Source organism: Rutidosis leptorrhynchoides, chromosome 8 (assembly GCF_046630445.1).
Source record: "Rutidosis leptorrhynchoides isolate AG116_Rl617_1_P2 chromosome 8, CSIRO_AGI_Rlap_v1, whole genome shotgun sequence".
NCBI lineage: Eukaryota > Viridiplantae > Streptophyta > Magnoliopsida > Asterales > Asteraceae > Rutidosis > Rutidosis leptorrhynchoides.
In genome coordinates, this window is record NC_092340.1 from 130051795 (window position 1) to 130069481 (window position 17687).

General features: G+C 35.2%; 1 protein-coding gene across 4 annotated transcripts; it reads right to left on the reverse strand.

Annotated features, from left to right (window-relative positions):
• Nucleotides 1–303: 303 nt before the first annotated feature.
• LOC139864810 (transcription factor BHLH089-like) lies at nucleotides 304–2431 on the reverse strand. 4 transcript variants are annotated; one of them, XM_071853380.1, is made up of 5 exons: nucleotides 2157–2431; nucleotides 1520–1711; nucleotides 1259–1393; nucleotides 1098–1169; nucleotides 304–536 (listed from the first exon to the last, which is right to left on the reverse strand). In XM_071853380.1, the coding sequence occupies exons 1-5, from the start codon at nucleotides 2385–2387 to the stop codon at nucleotides 534–536; spliced, it is 633 nt and encodes a 210-aa protein (XP_071709481.1). In that variant the 5' UTR covers nucleotides 2388–2431; the 3' UTR covers nucleotides 304–533. The 4 variants fall into 4 exon arrangements, with proteins under 4 accessions (XP_071709481.1, XP_071709480.1, XP_071709479.1 ...); XM_071853379.1 differs by having other exon boundaries at nucleotides 304–560; XM_071853378.1 differs by having other exon boundaries at nucleotides 304–563.
• Nucleotides 2432–17687: the final 15256 nt, after the last annotated feature.

Genomic DNA, 17687 nt, shown 5'->3' on the forward strand with positions numbered 1-17687 from the left:
TTCAGTTGTGTTCCGATGTCGCACATATACTTTCAGTTTCTGTTCCGATGTATCATTGACGTGTCATGACTACCTAGAAGCTACGTCATCAATTGTTTTCGTTACAGGTAAAAAAAAGTATAGTGGGCGACATCAACACATTTTTTATAAGTTTGTTGGTTACAATAGGACGGAAATGGGTTTGTGGGCGACATCGGTACATTTGTGTAAGTTTGTAGCCTATTTTTGACTTTAACCCTTTTTACTATGAGTACAATAGAACCTGGTAAATTGAGTAATTTAACGCATTGAACATTCACAAAAATAACATTAATAAAAGAATAAATAGGTTTCACCAACAATGAGAATTAATAACAAATTGGGTACAGAAAAAGACTTGCAAGCATAAAGTCTTCTTAGGTCGCAACCTGAACAAAAAAAAGGGCCTCTGAACCTTCATTTATTACCAAATTCTTACACTTATAAACTTCTAGGATGAATCCGTACTAGTAGCTCCTTCTAGTCTGCCTGATCATGATTCTGGCAAACTGAGTTCACTGCCACTCAACCATTTGTACCGACTGCTGTTGAGAATTTGTGATATAACGTTATAAACTTCATTGATTATGCATAAACAGTTAACACGCAACTGCAAGTTACATGTAACATTGTATAACAGAAAAATTGAGTTAAATTACTTATAAACCCCATGTAAACACCGGTGTAAGCTTTGAAGTTGGGACCCGACGTGTGAAAGTTTTGCCATAAAATAGACGCATGTTTAATCCCCAGTCGCAGCAAGAATTTACAAAGTGGGATGATGGTTGCTCATTTCAAATGTGTGGGGACCCAGTGGAGGTACTTTATCGGCATCCGACTCTTTCGGGGTGGGTCTGGTTGGTTTCGAAAGGAAACAAATGGTCGGGGTGTCCCTGCCAAACGTACACCTTTTGCCATAACACCGGTGTATACGCAGGGGTATTTTAGTAATTTTGCTTTTCTATTTTTTGTCTCTTTTTTTTTTTTTTTTAAAGTTTCGTTTGTTTGCTTTTTGCCCCTGTGAAATAGGGCCCACACTATTTATCTGTTTTGATTCAAGATTAGGATGTGTTCTGTACCTCTTTAGGCGACGAGTTGCCCATATTCAAGTATGCACTTGAAGTTGAAGCTGCAAGTTTCATGGTTAGAAACTGAAAAGAGGGACGGTAACTAAATCAGCTACTGTTTATGATTGTAGTCGAAAATTGACCCCAATTGAAATTAAATATAAAGCTATTACCTCAACATCCCTTTGAAGGCATTGAACATAAGTAATGATTTCATCAAGTATTGCAGCCTTGTTGGTGATGTTATTGCACCCTGGAACCAAATCTTGCAAACATTGCATTTTCTTTTTTATTTTCTCCCTTCTAGCCTATATACATCATCACATGTTTATATAAGCTCAATGAGCACTATTAAAGGCAATCTTTGTATTATTATTTATTATCTAACAACATTAGAGCATGAAATAAGTAGGAATGAAGATTTGGTAACTCACTCTTTCAGCTAAGCTATGGCGATCAGTGGCTTGACCACGTCGAGCCCTCACATGAACGTAATCACACTTCGGATACATTTTTGGCTTTGGATTTGTATCGCAAGTGTTTCTCTTAGCTTTCAGTGGTTCAACTAGTCCCGAATCACATTCACCACTACGCTTCTTCTGAGAGTCCAATTCTACAACATCAATCTATATACCACATTATATCCTTCCCCATTTCAATCATAGTACTACTTATTGAACCTTTTTATTTTCATAATATGGTTTTAATAGTTATACCTTCATTTAGGTGACATTATTTTAGCCATCATATTTGTTGAAATTATCATTTATGTTGGATATTTAATTTATAACTAACAATGACTCATTGAGGTTCACCCGCAATGACTCCGGGCTGCTCGCAAAGCGGGTAGTCGTCCTGGGATTTGGGATTAGTCAGTTCGTAAAAATAAGTTGGATACCCAGGTTAAAAAAAGCGGATAAACGAATAAGATTATTCTCAGTTCAAATATACGTTAGTAGTGATGTTTGAACCTGAGACCTCTTGTGAGGAAACCAGACTCAAACAACTAGGCTATCTTGAGATGGTTAATAAAGCTTATCACGTATTTGCTTAATTTTAACGTGGACAAACCTCAAGCTTTCTTTTGTGCAAGCTCTGATATTCTTGAACAACAGTCGTTAGATTTGATAACTCATCAACTGACGAACCCATTAAGTTAGTTATCGGACTTCCGTCGAATTCGGAAGACTCAAAACTATCAAACACGAGAGGATCAGATTCAAATGACCATTTAAACTGCGGTTCAAAGTTTAGACCATGCTGGACAAAAGAATGCATTTGATGGTGTGATATATCCTGCATCGTAATAAACAGTCTGTAGTTGTCAATATTACGAGTTTACTAAATGTAGTTGAAACTGATTGTTGGTTTGATCTGAAATGGAAGAGTTTATTATATAGACGAACACAGCAAACGGACGAATGGGTGCCTTGAACATGATGAACGGGACCACATGAAATGTTTTTAATCGATGCTGTTCAAATCGTTATCGAAATCTAGTTGTATCAATGATGGCATATTTATTTCAATTCTCAGGCGAGGTCTAATAACTTGATTTAGGACCAGTAACTGTGTCGTGTTTGATTTTTCTTGTTATATGATCCAGCTGTACTTGAATGTTTCTTTTTCATGTTTTGTCTTTGAGTTGATTTCGACAATTCTTACACGAACTGTAATTAACCATTACCGAGTTATTGAGTTAATAAGTTTACTGCATGGTTATTGAGCTACTGGTATATAAGGAGATCATTAACATTTAAGTTAAAGTCTCATTCGAAATAGTGATATATTATATGCATTATGCAGGGGCAGAGCTAGAATCCAACTTTGAGGGCTACCTTTTCTTACACACAGTAACGATAAGTATTCAAGTCACAACGTTTAAAAATCTCATATGTTAAAGGTATACGAGATGAATATAGAATTGAAGTTAATAATGTTATTCTCTCATTGTTAATATAACCAAGCAAAACTTATGAGGAACTTGTTACTGATGATAATCTACTCGAGTGCCTAATATCAAAATGTATATGTATATTTATATTTATATTTATATTTATATTTATATTTATACTACCTCCGTCCCTATATTATTGTCCACTTTTTTCATTTTGGGATGTCCCAAATTAATTGTCCACTTCCATAAATAGAAAGGAAAGAAGATATTTTATTGGTGGATCTGGAGAGAGAAGATATTTTATTGGTGGAGAAATGAAGTTAGTGGGATTTCCTAAAACTGTGTTTTTTTTGTCTGGTGACAATAAATATGGGACGGAGGGAGTACTAAAAACTAATTGTCACAATAATTCTCACAAAGTTATTGAAAGAAATGCCAAACTTATACCACATGATCATATACCCACTTATGTATAGAATCACTTGCATCCATTAATTTCCTTGAAATCCAAGGGACCAATGAGAGCGCGACATGTGGTGCGAAAATCACATATGATTGAAAAAAAGAATTTCAAAAAAAAAAAAAAAATTCAAAATTTTTTTTTCGAAAATTTTTTTTCGAGATTTTTTTTTCGAAATTTATTTTTTAAAATCACATGTAATTCTGCATGTCAATCACATGTGATTATAATCCCAATCACATGTGATTATGCATGTTAAATTCAATCACATGTGATTATAAAAGAAAATTTTGAAAAAGAAAATTTTGTAAAAATTATTTTTTTTTCAAACAAAAAAAAATTTAATTTTTTTTTCCAATCACATGTGATTTTCGCGCCACATGTCGCGCTCTCATTAGTCCCTTGAATCTCAACTTAATTTATGGATTCAAATGAATATTCCTCTCTATAATTATAAAAAGTTTGAAACATTATAAAATAAGATTGTGACTTGTTTTTAATGTATTGGTTCTATATTCAACTTGGGTATATGACATCCTCATATACGCTTTACTCTCTATCTGTTTTTGTAAAGTTTATAATTCAATAATTTGTATTTCGATCTTGTATATGTAAGTGTGACACTAAGGTATTTGATGATGATGATGATGATGATAAATTACTAATCAAAGATTAATGGTTGCATGGTAAATTAGTTATAAATGTTGGGAGAGTTCGTTACAGATTATACGTTGGATTATAAGACAATTCGTTGACTTGTTAACCGGTATCACTCACGAGAGAGGTGATGCTTCTTAAATTAATTCAAGAGTTTTTGGATGATTTGTCGTATCGAGTGGCGATTCCCTATATAGTAACTCATATTACAATTGAGATGTAATTGATTTTACGCCACCTATCCTTGATAGGAAGCGATCGAGTATATGAGATTCATGACATTAATGACATTGGTATATGAGTGATATGGAATTATGGAATGATCTTGTAGTAAAGGAGAAGAGATTTGTTGGTTTATCTGAGACAATTCTATCAGTTATGTGCTATGTGGAGTATATATTGGTAAGTGAATTATAAGTCTATAGAAGGATTGTGTAATATATCCCGCCTCTTTCCATATAATATATATAGGCAAAGTTATCACAATTATGTGGTTGTGGATCTTTTCTATTCTCCTATAGTACACCCTTGGAGGGTTATCTCTCCTATCTTATGTAAAAGGGATGTGATACTCACACATCAAGAATTCATCTATACACACTTTTTATCATAAAGTTTACAGTTATATCCCTAAGTTTATCTAGAGAGTTGAACCTCCATAATTATAAATTAAGAGTATAATTGTAAGTTTGTATGTATGGATCAATTCTTGATGTGCGAGTATTATCTCCCTATGTACAATCATCTAGAACCATTTGTTGGTTTACCTCACTAAATGTAAATGACACATGAAAAATATTATATAACAATAAATACTTACTATTTAATAAAGGGAGGTGATCCTCACACACTACTTTTTGATCCATGTACACAACCCTTAAATATACCTATAATAATAATAATAATAATATAATTTCAACTTTCTAAGGGCATAACTGTGGTTTTATGAGATATAAGTGTACATGGATCAAAAAGTGGTGTGTGAAAATCACATTCCTTTAATAAATGATATAATATTATTATATGTATATTATTATGTTTCTTAGATTTTGTATGTACACTATATTATGTTAATGTGTGCATGCAAAATTTAAAATAAAGAATTTAATTGTGAGTGTCCCTTTTTTTAGATAAAAAAAAGTTAACACCTGATGACTTATTTGTATGCACCCCTTCGCTAAGTGACTTAAGCGACCATTCCGGATACAAGCCTCGATCTCTCTCCAAAGGTCGATGCATTTGTTTGTTTCATGCCCATGGTCTCCATGAAATTCACAATATTTAGTTTGGTCCCTACGATGAGGTGGTGTGATAATCTTTGATGGAGGACTGAGGGCCGCATTTCCTTCAGTTGTAGCATAAATTTGTGCCGTAGATTTGATTAATGGAGTAAAAGACATGTAATGATACACATAGCGCATCACAAGTGTACCCTGCGTGCATCGAGCAAGTCAGAATTCCAGCAAGCATCCGAGCGCAAGTAAAGTTGCGCTGGATACGTTTTGTACAAGTGGCACGGAATAAAAGAAAAGACAAGGGCACATGCACACCATGGTCCCAACAGCACCGAAAAGTACAGAAAAATGAAATAAAGTACCAAGTACTGTTCCCTGGTCCCTCTACCAAACAGGCAAGCTTGTACAAACAAGAAAGGGCAACGCACGATACATGGCACCAATAGGCGAAGCATACTACGACTATAAATAAGGGATCTGAGTCATAGGACATGAGGAGGAATTCATTGGAATTCACACCTATACTATTTTTAGTATTGAAGTATAACATACAGACTATCCGCGCTACTCTCATAGCGCAACCTTTACTCGCGCAACCGAACTTACAGCATATCCCGCGACTTACCTACGGTTACAAGTAACGTTCCATGAACACAAGCCCTAACGCCTATCCTGAGAAATCAATTACCGGCTATCCCTACGATGGTGGGTCAATGTTTAACCACCCGTGTTGAGATCTTCATCTCACAAGGGGTTATTCACGGTACACCGAACCGGAGTGTTAAACTCAAATGTGAAATGTCCCGTTCTTATTGATTAAAAACGTTCCATATTAATTGATTTCGTTGCGAGGTTTTGACCTCTATATGAGACGTTTTTCAAAGACTGCATTCATTTTAAAACAAACCATAACCTTTATTTCATCAATAAAGGTTTAAAAAGCTTTACGTAGATTATCAAATGATGATAATCTAAAATATCCTGTTTACACACGACCATTACATAATGGTTTACAATACAAATATGTTACAACAAAATAAGTTTCTTGAATGCAGTTTTTACACAATATCATACAAGCATGGACTCCAAATCTCGTCCTTATTTAAGTATGCGACAGCGGAAGCTCTTAATAATCACCTGAGAATAAACATGCTTAAAACGTCAACAAAAATGTTGGTGAGTTATAGGTTTAACCTATATATATCAAATCATAATAATAGACCACAATATTTCATATTTCAATACACATCCCATACATAGAGATAAAAATCATTCATATGGTGAACACCTGGTAACCGACATTAACAAGATGCATATATAAGAATATCCCCATCATTCCGGGACACCCTTCGGATATGATATAAATTTCGAAGTACTAAAGCATCCGGTACTTTGGATGGGGTTTGTTAGGCCCAATAGATCTATCTTTAGGATTCGCGTCAATTAGGGTGTCTGTTCCCTAATTCTTAGATTACCAGACTTAATAAAAAGGGGCATATTCGATTTCGATAATTCAACCATAGAATGTAGTTTCACGTACTTGTGTCTATTTTGTAAATCATTTATAAAACCTGCATGTATTCTCATCCCAAAAATATTAGATTTTAAAAGTGGGACTATAACTCACTTTCACAGATTTTTACTTCGTCGGGAAGTAAGACTTGGCCACTGGTTGATTCACGAACCTATAACAATATATACATATATATCAAAGTATGTTCAAAATATATTTACAACACTTTTAATATATTTTGATATTTTAAGTTTATTAAGTCAGCTGTCCTCGTTAGTAACCTACAACTAGTTGTCCACAGTTAGATGTACAGAAATAAATCGATAAATATTATCTTGAATCAATCTACGACCCAGTGTATACGTATCTCAGTATTGATCACAACTCAAACTATATATATTTTGGAATCAACCTCAACCCTGTATAGCTAACTCCAACATTCACATATAGAGTGTGTATGGTTGTTCCGAAATATATATAGATGTGTCGACATGATAGGTCGAAACATTGTATACGTGTCTATGGTATCTCAAGATTACATAATATACAATACAAGTTGATTAAGTTATGGTTGGAATAGATTTGTTACCAATTTTCACGTAGCTAAAATGAGAAAAATTATCCAATCTTGTTTTACCCATAACTTCTTCATTTTAAATCCGTTTTGAGTGAATCAAATTGCTATGGTTTCATATTGAACTCTATTTTATAAATCTAAACATAAAAAGTATAGATTTATAGTCAGAAAAATAAGTTACAAGTCGTTTTTGTAAAGGTAGTCATTTCAGTCGAAAGAACGACGTCTAGATGACTATTTTAGAAAACATACTTCCACTTTGAGTTTAACCATAATTTTTGGATATAGTTTCATGTTCATAATAAAAATCATTTTCTCAGAATAACAACTTTTAAATCAAAGTTTATCATAGTTTTTAATTAACTAACCCAAAACAGCCCGCGGTGTTACTACGACGGCGTAAATCCGGTTTTACGGTGTTTTTCGTGTTTCCAGGTTTTAAATCATTAAGTTAGCATATCATATAGATATAGAACATGTGTTTAGTTGATTTTAAAAGTCAAGTTAGAAGGATTAACTTTTGTTTGCGAACAAGTTTAGAATTAACTAAACTATGTTCTAGTGATTACAAGTTTAAACCTTCGAATAAGATAGCTTTATATGTATGAATCGAATGATGTTATGAACATCATTAATACCTTAAGTTCCTTGGATAAACCTACTGGAAAAGAGAAAAATGGATCTAGCTTCAACGGATTCTTGGATGGCTCGAAGTTCTTGAAGCAGAATCATGACACGAAAACAAGTTCAAGTAAGATCATCACTTGAAATAAGATTGTTATAGTTATAGAAATTGAACCAAAGTTTGAATATGATTATTACCTTGTATTAGAATAATAACCTACTGTAAGAAACAAAGATTTCTTGAGGTTGGATGATCACCTTACAAGATTAGAAGTGAGCTAGCAAACTTGAAAGTATTCTTGATTTTATGTAACTAGAACTTGTAGGATATATGAAGAACACTTAGAACTTGAAGATAGAACTTGAGAGAGATCAATTAGATGAAGAAAATTGAAGAATGAAAGTGTTTGTAGGTGTTTTTGGTCGTTGGTGTATGGATTAGATATAAAGGATATGTAATTTTGTTTTCATGTAAATAAGTCATGAATGATTACTCATATTTTTGTAATTTTATGAGATATTTCATGCTAGTTGCCAAATGATGGTTCCCACATGTGTTAGGTGACTCACATGGGCTGCTAAGAACTGATCATTGGAGTGTATATACTAATAGTACATACATCTAAAAGCTGTGTATTGTACGAGTACGAATACGGGTGCATACGAGTAGAATTGTTGATGAAACTGAACGAGGATGTAATTGTAAGCATTTTTGTTAAGTAGAAGTATTTTGATAAGTGTATTGAAGTCTTTCAAAAGTGTATAAATACATATTAAAATACTACATGTATATACATTTTAACTGAGTCGTTAAGTCATCGTTAGTCGTTACATGTAAGTGTTGTTTTGAAACCTTTAGGTTAACGATCTTGTTAAATGTTGTTAACCCAATGTTTATAATATCAAATGAGATTTTAAATTATTATATTATCATGATATTATCATGTATGAATATCTCTTAATATGATATATATACATTAAATGTCTTTACAACGATAATCGTTACATATATGTCTCGTTTAAAAATCATTAAGTTAGTAGTCTTGTTTTTACATATGTAGTTCATTGTTAATATACTTAATGATATGTTTACTTATCATAGTATCATGTTAACAATATATATATATATCCATATATATGTCATCATATAGTTTTTACAAGTTTTAACGTTCGTGAATCACCGGTCAACTTGGGTGGTCAATTGTCTATATGAAACATATTTCAATTAATCAAGTCTTAACAAGTTTGATTGCTTAAAATGTTGGAAACATTTAATCATGTAAATATCAATCTCAATTAATATATATAAACATGGAAAAGTTCGGGTCACTACAGTACCTACCCGTTAAATAAATTTCGTCCCGAAATTTTAAGCTGTTGAAGGTGTTGACGAATCTTCTGGAAATAGATGCGGGTATTTCTTCTTCATCTGATCTTCATGCTCCCAGGTGAACTCGGGTCCTCTACGAGCATTCCATCGAACCTTAACAATTGGTATCTTGTTTTGCTTAAGTCTTTTAACCTCACGATCCATTATTTCGACGGGTTCTTCGATGAATTGAAGTTTTTCGTTGATTTGGATTTCATCTAACGGAATAGTGAGATCTTCTTTAGCAAAACATTTCTTCAAATTCGAGACGTGGAAAGTGTTATGTACTGCCGCGAGTTGTTGAGGTAACTCAAGTCGGTAAGCTACTGGTCCGACACGATCAATAATCTTGAATGGTCCAATATACCTTGGATTTAATTTCCCTCGTTTACCAAATCGAACAACGCCTTTCCAAGGTGCAACTTTAAGCATGACCATCTCTCCAATTTCAAATTCTATATCTTTTCTTTTAATGTCAGCGTAGCTCTTTTGTCGACTTTGGGCGGTTTTCAACCGTTGTTGAATTTGGATGATCTTCTCGGTAGTTTCTTGTATTATCTCCGGACCCGTAATCTGTCTATCTCCCACTTCACTCCAACAAATCGGAGACCTGCACTTTCTACCATAAACGACGCCATCTCAATGCTTGAATGGTAGCTGTTGTTGTAGGAAAATTCTGCTAACGGTAGATGTCGATCCCAACTGTTTCCGAAATCAATAACACATGCTCGTAGCATGTCTTCAAGCGTTTGCATCGTCCTTTCGCTCTGCCCATCAGTTTGTGGATGATAGGCAGTACTCATGTCTAGACGAGTTCCTAATGCTTGCTGTAATGTCTGCCAGAATCTTGAAATAAATCTGCCATCCCTATCAGAGATAATAGAGATTGGTATTCCATGTCTGGAGACGACTTCCTTTAAATACAGTCGTGCTAACTTCTCCATCTTGTCGTCTTCTCTTATTGGCAGGAAGTGTGCTGATTTGGTGAGACGATCAACTATTACCCAAATAGTATCAAAACCACTTGCAGTCCTTGGCAATTTAGTGATGAAATCCATGGTAATGTTTTCCCATTTCCATTCCGGGATTTCGGGTTATTGAAGTAGACCTGATGGTTTCTGATGCTCAGCTTTGACCTTAGAACACGTCAAACATTCTCCTACGTATTTAGCAACATCGGCTTTCATACCCGACCACCAAAAATGTTTCTTGAGATCCTTGTACATCTTCCCCGTTCCAGGATGTATTGAGTATCTGGTTTTATGAGTTTCTCTAAGTACCATTTCTATCATATCTCCAAATTTTGGTACCCAAATCCTTTCAGCCCTATACCGGGTTCCGTCTTCCCGAATATTAAGATGCTTCTCCGATCCTTTGGGTATTTCATCCTTTAAATTTCCCTCTTTTAAAACTCCTTGTTGCGCCTCCTTTATTTGAGTAGTAAGGTTATTATGAATCATTATATTCATAGATTTTACTCGAATGGGTTCTCTGTCCTTCCTGCTCAAGGCATCGGCTACCACATTTGCCTTCCCCGGGTGGTAACGAATCTCAAAGTCATAATCATTCAATAATTCAATCCACCTACGCTGCCTCATATTCAGTTGTTTCTGATTAAATATGTGTTGAAGACTTTTGTGGTCGGTATATATAATACTTTTGACCCCATATAAGTAGTGCCTCCAAGTCTTTAATGCAAAAACAACCGCGCCTAATTCCAAATCATGCGTCGTATAATTTTGTTCGTGAATCTTAAATTGTCTAGACGCATAAGCAATCACCTTCGTTCGTTGCATTAATACACAACCGAGACCTTGCTTTGATGCGTCACAATAAATCACAAAATCATCATTCCCTTCAGGCAATGACAATATAGGTGCCGTAGTTAGCTTTTTCTTCAATAACTGAAACGCTTTCTCTTGTTCATCATTCCATTCAAATTTCTTCCCTTTATGCGTTAATGCAGTCAAGGGTTTTGCTATTCTGGAAAAGTCTTGGATGAACCTTCTGTAGTAACCAGCTAGTCCTAAAAACTGGCGTATGTGTTTCGGAGTTTTCGGGGTTTCCCACTTTTCAACAGTTTCTATCTTTGCCGGATCCACCTTAATACCTTCTTTGTTCACTATGTGACCGAGGAATTGAACTTCTTCCAACCAAAATGCACACTTTGAAAATTTAGCGTACAATTCTTCCTTCCTCAATACTTCTAACACCTTTCTCAAATGTTCACCGTGTTCTTGGCCATTCTTTGAGTAAATAAGTATGTCATCAATGAAAACAATGACAAACTTGTCAAGGTATGGTCCACACACTCGGTTCATAAGGTCCATGAACACAGCTGGTGCATTAGTTAAACCAAACGGCATGACCATAAACTCGTAATGACCGTAACGTGTTCTGAAAGCAGTCTTTGGAATATCATTTTCTTTCACCCGCATTTGATGATACCCGGAACGTAAGTCAATCTTTGAATAAACATACGAGCCTTGTAGTTGATCAAATAAGTCGTCGATTCTCGGTAGTGGGTAGCGGTTCTTGATGGTAAGTTTATTCAACTCTCGGTAGTCGATACACAACCTGAATGTACCATCTTTCTTCTTGACAAACAAAACAGGAGCTCCCCACGGTGATGTGCTTGGTCGAATGAAACCATGCTCTAAAAGTTCTTGTAATTGGCTTTGCAGTTCTTTCATCTCGCTGGGTGCGAGTCTGTAAGGAGCACGAGCTATTGGTGCAGCTCCTGGTACAAGATCTATTTGAAATTCAACGGATCGATGTGGGGGTAATCCCGGTAATTCTTTCGGAAATACATCGGGAAATTCTTTTGCGACGGGAACATCATTGATGCTCTTTTCTTCAGTTTGTACTTTCTCGACGTGTGCTAGAACAGCATAGCAACCTTTTCTTATTAGTTTTTGTGCCTTCAAATTACTAATAAGATGTAGCTTCGTGTTGCCCTTTTCTCCGTACACCATTAAGGGTTTTCCTTTTTCTCGTATAATGCGAATTGCATTTTTGTAACAAACGATCTCTGCTTTCACTTCTTTCAACCAGTCCATACCGATTATCACATCAAAACTCCCTAACTCTACTGGTATCAAATCAATCTTAAATGTTTCGCTAACCAGTTTAATTTCTCGATTCCGACATATATTATCTGCTGAAATTAATTTACCATTTGCTAATTCGAGTAAAAATTTACTATCCAAAGGCGTCAATGGACAACTTAATTTAGCACAAAAATCTCTACTCATATAGCTTCTATCCGCACCCGGATCAAATAAAACGTAAGCAGATTTATTGTCAATAAGAAACGTACCCGTAACAAGCTCCGGGTCTTCCTGTGCCTCTGCCGCATTAATATTGAAAACTCTTCCGCGGCCTTGTCCATTCGTGTTCTCCTGGTTTGGGCAATTTGTAATAATGTGGCCCGGTTTTCCACATTTATAACAAACTACATTGGCATAACTTGCTCCGACACTACTTGCCCCGCCATTACTCGTTCCGACACCATTTATTCCTTTTGTTCTGTTAACCCCTGGTCCGTAGACCTCACACTTCGCCGCGCTATGACCATTTCTTTTACACTTGTTGTAAAATTTGGTGCAGAACCCCGAGTGATACTTTTCACACCTTTGGCATAGCTGCTTCTGATTGTTGTTGTTGTTGCGGCTATTATTGTTGTTGGGATGATTGTTGTAGTTGTTGTTGTTGTTGTTGTTGGGCCGTTTGTTGTAGTTGCGATTGATGTTGCGATTGTTGGGATAATTGTTGCGATTATTGTTGTAATTGCTGTTGTTGTTGTATTGGTGATTCTTATCACCGTTTTCCTCCCACTTTCTTTTGACTTGCTTCACATTGGCCTCTTCAGCTGTCTGTTCTTTAATTCTTTCTTCAATCTGGTTCACTAGTTTGTGAGCCATTCTACATGCCTGTTGTATGGAGGCGGGCTCGTGTGAACTTATATCTTCTTGGATTCTTTCCGGTAATCCTTTCACAAACGCGTCGATCTTCTCTTCCTCATCTTCGAATGCTCCCGGACACAATAGGCACAATTCTGTGAATCATCTTTCGTACGTAGTAATATCAAATCCTTGGGTTCGTAACCCTCTAAGTTCTGTCTTGAGCTTGTTGACCTCGGTTCTGGGACGGTATTTCTCGTTCATCAAGTGCTTGAATGCTGACCACGGTAGTGCGTACGCATCGTCTTGTCCCACTTGCTCTAGATAGGTATTCCACCATGTTAACGCAGAACCTGTGAAGGTATGCGTAGCGTACTTCACTTTGTCCTCTTCAGTACACTTACTTATGGCAAACACCGATTCGACCTTCTCGGTCCACCGTTTCAATCCGATCGGTCCTTCGGTTCCATCAAATTCCAAAGGTTTGCAGGCAGTGAATTCTTTGTAGGTGCATCCTACACGATTTCCTGTACTGCTAGATCCAAGGTTATTGTTGGTATGTAGCGCAGCCTGTACTGCGGCTATGTTTGAAGCTAGAAAAGTGCAGAATTCCTCTTCATTCATATTCACGGTGTGTTGAGTAGTCGGTGCCATTTCCTTCAAAATAGTCAAATGGAACAAGTTAATCATACAGAATATTAAGAGTAGTTAATAGTATTTCGTAGCATAATATGAACTCATTTATAAAAGCTTTTTCTTCATATTAGAGTTTTAAAAGTTTAAATTCGGGTAGTACCTACCCGTTAAGTTCATACTTAGTAGCTAATATACAATTCAACTACTACAATTCTATATGAAAAACTGATTATAATAATATTTCGCGTTCAAACTTTTATACAATATTTTACAAACTTACAATACCGCTTATTTTACATAAAGCATGAAATATAGCACACAATAACTTTGATATAAGATAGTTGTGAAGATAATTCTAGCTAGTACACAAGTCGTTCAGCAAAGGCAATAAAGACACGTAATTCATACGTCCAGAAACAAGTCATGCATTCTGGTTTTACTAGGACTACTTCCCATCCTTGGTCTTGTGGAACATAACCGTTATGGCCGTTGATAAGACAGCGTGTTGTAACGTCGTCAAAGGGACGAGGGTTACGTAATGTCCAACAGTCCCGTAACAATCTAAAAACCTCATTTCTTACCCCAATTACCGACTCCGTCACTTGTGGGAACGTTTTGTTTAATAGTTGTAGCCCGATGTTCTTGTTCTCACTTTGGTGAGAAGCGAACATTACTAATCCGTAAGCATAACATGCTTCTTTATGTTGCATGTTAGCCGCTTTTTCTAAATCACGAAGTCCAATATTCGGATATATTGAGTCAAAATAATTTCTTAACCCATTGCGTAAAATAGCATTTGGGTTCCCCGCAATATATCCGTCAAAGTAAACACATCGTAACTTATGGATTTCCCAATGTGATATCCCCCATCTTTCGAACGAAAGCCTTTTATAAACCAAGGCATTCTTGGAACGTTCTTCGAATGTCTTACAAACTGATCTCGCCTTCAATAGTTGTGCCGAAGAATTCTGACCGACTCTAGACAAGATTTCATCAATCATGTCTCCGGGTAGGTCTCTTAAAATATTGGGTTGTCTATCCATTTTGTGTTTTTATACTGTAAAATAGACAAGAGTTAGATTCATAAAAAAATACTTATTAATACAAGAAATTTTTACATATATCATAAAGCATAAGCACACTATATTACATATATTACACCACACGAATACAACTATCTTATTCCAACTCGCTCGTTTCTTCTTCTTCGGTTTTGGTTCGTTTAGCCAAGTTTCTAGGGATATATGATGTTCCCCTAATACGAGCCGTCGTTTTCCACATTGGTTTAGAAAAACCTGGTGGTTTAGAGGTTCCTGGGTTATTGTCACAACTTAAGAAATACGGGTGTTGACGATACATAAAAAGTTCATCGAGTTTGGAATCAAATTTCTCTATTTTTATGCCCTTTCCCTTATTGTTCTCTTTTGCCTTATTAAATTGTGTTGGGGTAATTTCTATAACATCATCGGAATCCTTGTCGGGATCCGATTCATCGGAGAATTGGTAATCCTCCCAATACTTTGCTTCCTTGGCGGAAACACCATTGACCATAATTAACTTTGGTCGGTTGGTTGAGGATTTTCTTCTACTTAACCGTTTTATTATTTCCCCCACTGGTTCTATTTCTTCTTCTGGTTCTGATTCTTCTTCCGGTTCCGATTCTTCTTCCGGTTCTGACTCTTCTTCCGGTTCCTCTTCGGGAACTTGTGAATCAGTCCACGAATCATTCCAATTTACATTTGACTCTTCATTATTATTAGGTGAGTCAATGGGACTTGTTCTAGAGGTAGACATCTATCACATAATATCAAACACGTTAAGAGATTAATATATCACATAATATTCACATGTTAAAAATATATAGTTTCCAACAAAATTTGTTAAGCAATCATTTTTCAAGTAAACACGGTCGAAGTCCAGACTCACTAATGCATCCTAACAAACTCGATAAGACACACTAATGCAAAATTCTGGTTCTCTAAGACCAATGCTCGGATACCAACTGAAATGTCCCGTTCTTATTGATTAAAAACGTTCCATATTAATTGATTTCGTTGCGAGGTTTTGACCTCTATATGAGACGTTTTTCAAAGACTGCATTCATTTTAAAACAAACCATAACCTTTATTTCATCAATAAAGGTTTAAAAAGCTTTACGTAGATTATCAAATAATGATAATCTAAAATATCCTGTTTACACACGACCATTACATAATGGTTTACAATAAAAATATGTTACAACAAAATAAGTTTCTTGAATGCAGTTTTTACACAATATCATACAAGCATGGACTCCAAATCTCGTCCTTATTTAAGTATGCGACAGCGGAAGCTCTTAATAATCACCTGAGAATAAACATGCTTAAAACGTCAACAAAAATGTTGGTGAGTTATAGGTTTAACCTATATATATCAAATCATAATAATAGACCACAATATTTCATATTTCAATACACATCCCATACATAGAGATAAAAATCATTCATATGGTGAACACCTGGTAACCGACATTAACAAGATGCATATATAAGAATATCCCCATCATTCCGGGACACCCTTCGGATATGATATAAATTTCGAAGTACTAAAGCATCCGGTACTTTGGATGGGGTTTGTTAGGCCCAATAGATCTATCTTTAGGATTCGCGTCAATTAGGGTGTCTGTTCCCTAATTCTTAGATTACCAGACTTAATAAAAAGGGGCATATTCGATTTCGATAATTCAATCATAGAATGTAGTTTCACGTACTTGTGTCTATTTTGTAAATCATTTATAAAACCTGCATGTATTCTCATCCCAAAAATATTAGATTTTAAAAGTGGGACTATAACTCACTTTCACAGATTTTTACTTCGTCGGGAAGTAAGACTTGGCCACTGGTTGATTCACGAACCTATAACAATATATACATATATATAAAAGTATGTTCAAAATATATTTACAACACTTTTAATATATTTTGATGTTTTAAATTTATTAAGTCAGCTGTCCTCGTTAGTAACCTACAACTAGTTGTCCACAGTTAGATGTACAGAAATAAATCGATAAATATTATCTTGAATCAATCTACGACCCAGTGTATATGTATCTCAGTATTGATCACAACTCAAACTATATATATTTTGGAATCAACCTCAACCCTGTATAGCTAACTCCAACATTCACATATAGAGTGTGTATGGTTGTTCCGAAATATATATAGATGTGTCGACATGATAGGTCGAAACATTGTATACGTGTCTATGGTATCTCAAGATTACATAATATACAATACAAGATGATTAAGTTATGGTTGGAATAGATTTGTTACCAATTTTCACGTAGCTAAAATGAGAAAAATTATCCAATCTTGTTTTACCCATAACTTCTTCATTTTAAATCCGTTTTGAGTGAATCAAATTGCTATGGTTTCATATTGAACTCTATTTTATAAATCTAAACAGAAAAAGTATAGGTTTATAGTCGGAAAAATAAGTTACAAGTCGTTTTTGTAAAGGTAGTCATTTCAGTCGAAAGAACGACGTCTAGATGACCATTTTAGAAAACATACTTCCACTTTGAGTTTAACCATAATTTTTGGATATAGTTTCATGTTCATAATAAAAATCATTTTCTCAGAACGACAACTTTTAAATCAAAGTTTATCATAGTTTTTAATTAACTAACCCAAAACAGCCCGCGGTGTTACTACGACGGCGTAAATCCGGTTTTACGGTGTTTTTCGTGTTTCC

Bases quoted from the DNA above. Each gene is read 5' to 3' on its own strand.
- LOC139864810 (XM_071853377.1), bottom strand. From the start codon at position 2,387: ATGCAGGATATATCACACCATCAAATGCATTCTTTTGTCCAGCATGGT. The intron at 1,712-2,156 runs GTTTGTCCACGT...TGTGGTATATAG, and splicing joins TGCACAAAAGAAAGCTTGAG to ATTGATGTTGTAGAATTGGA. The intron at 629-1,097 runs GTACAGAACACA...TGTAACTTGCAG, and splicing joins GCAACTCGTCGCCTAAAGAG to TTGCGTGTTAACTGTTTATG.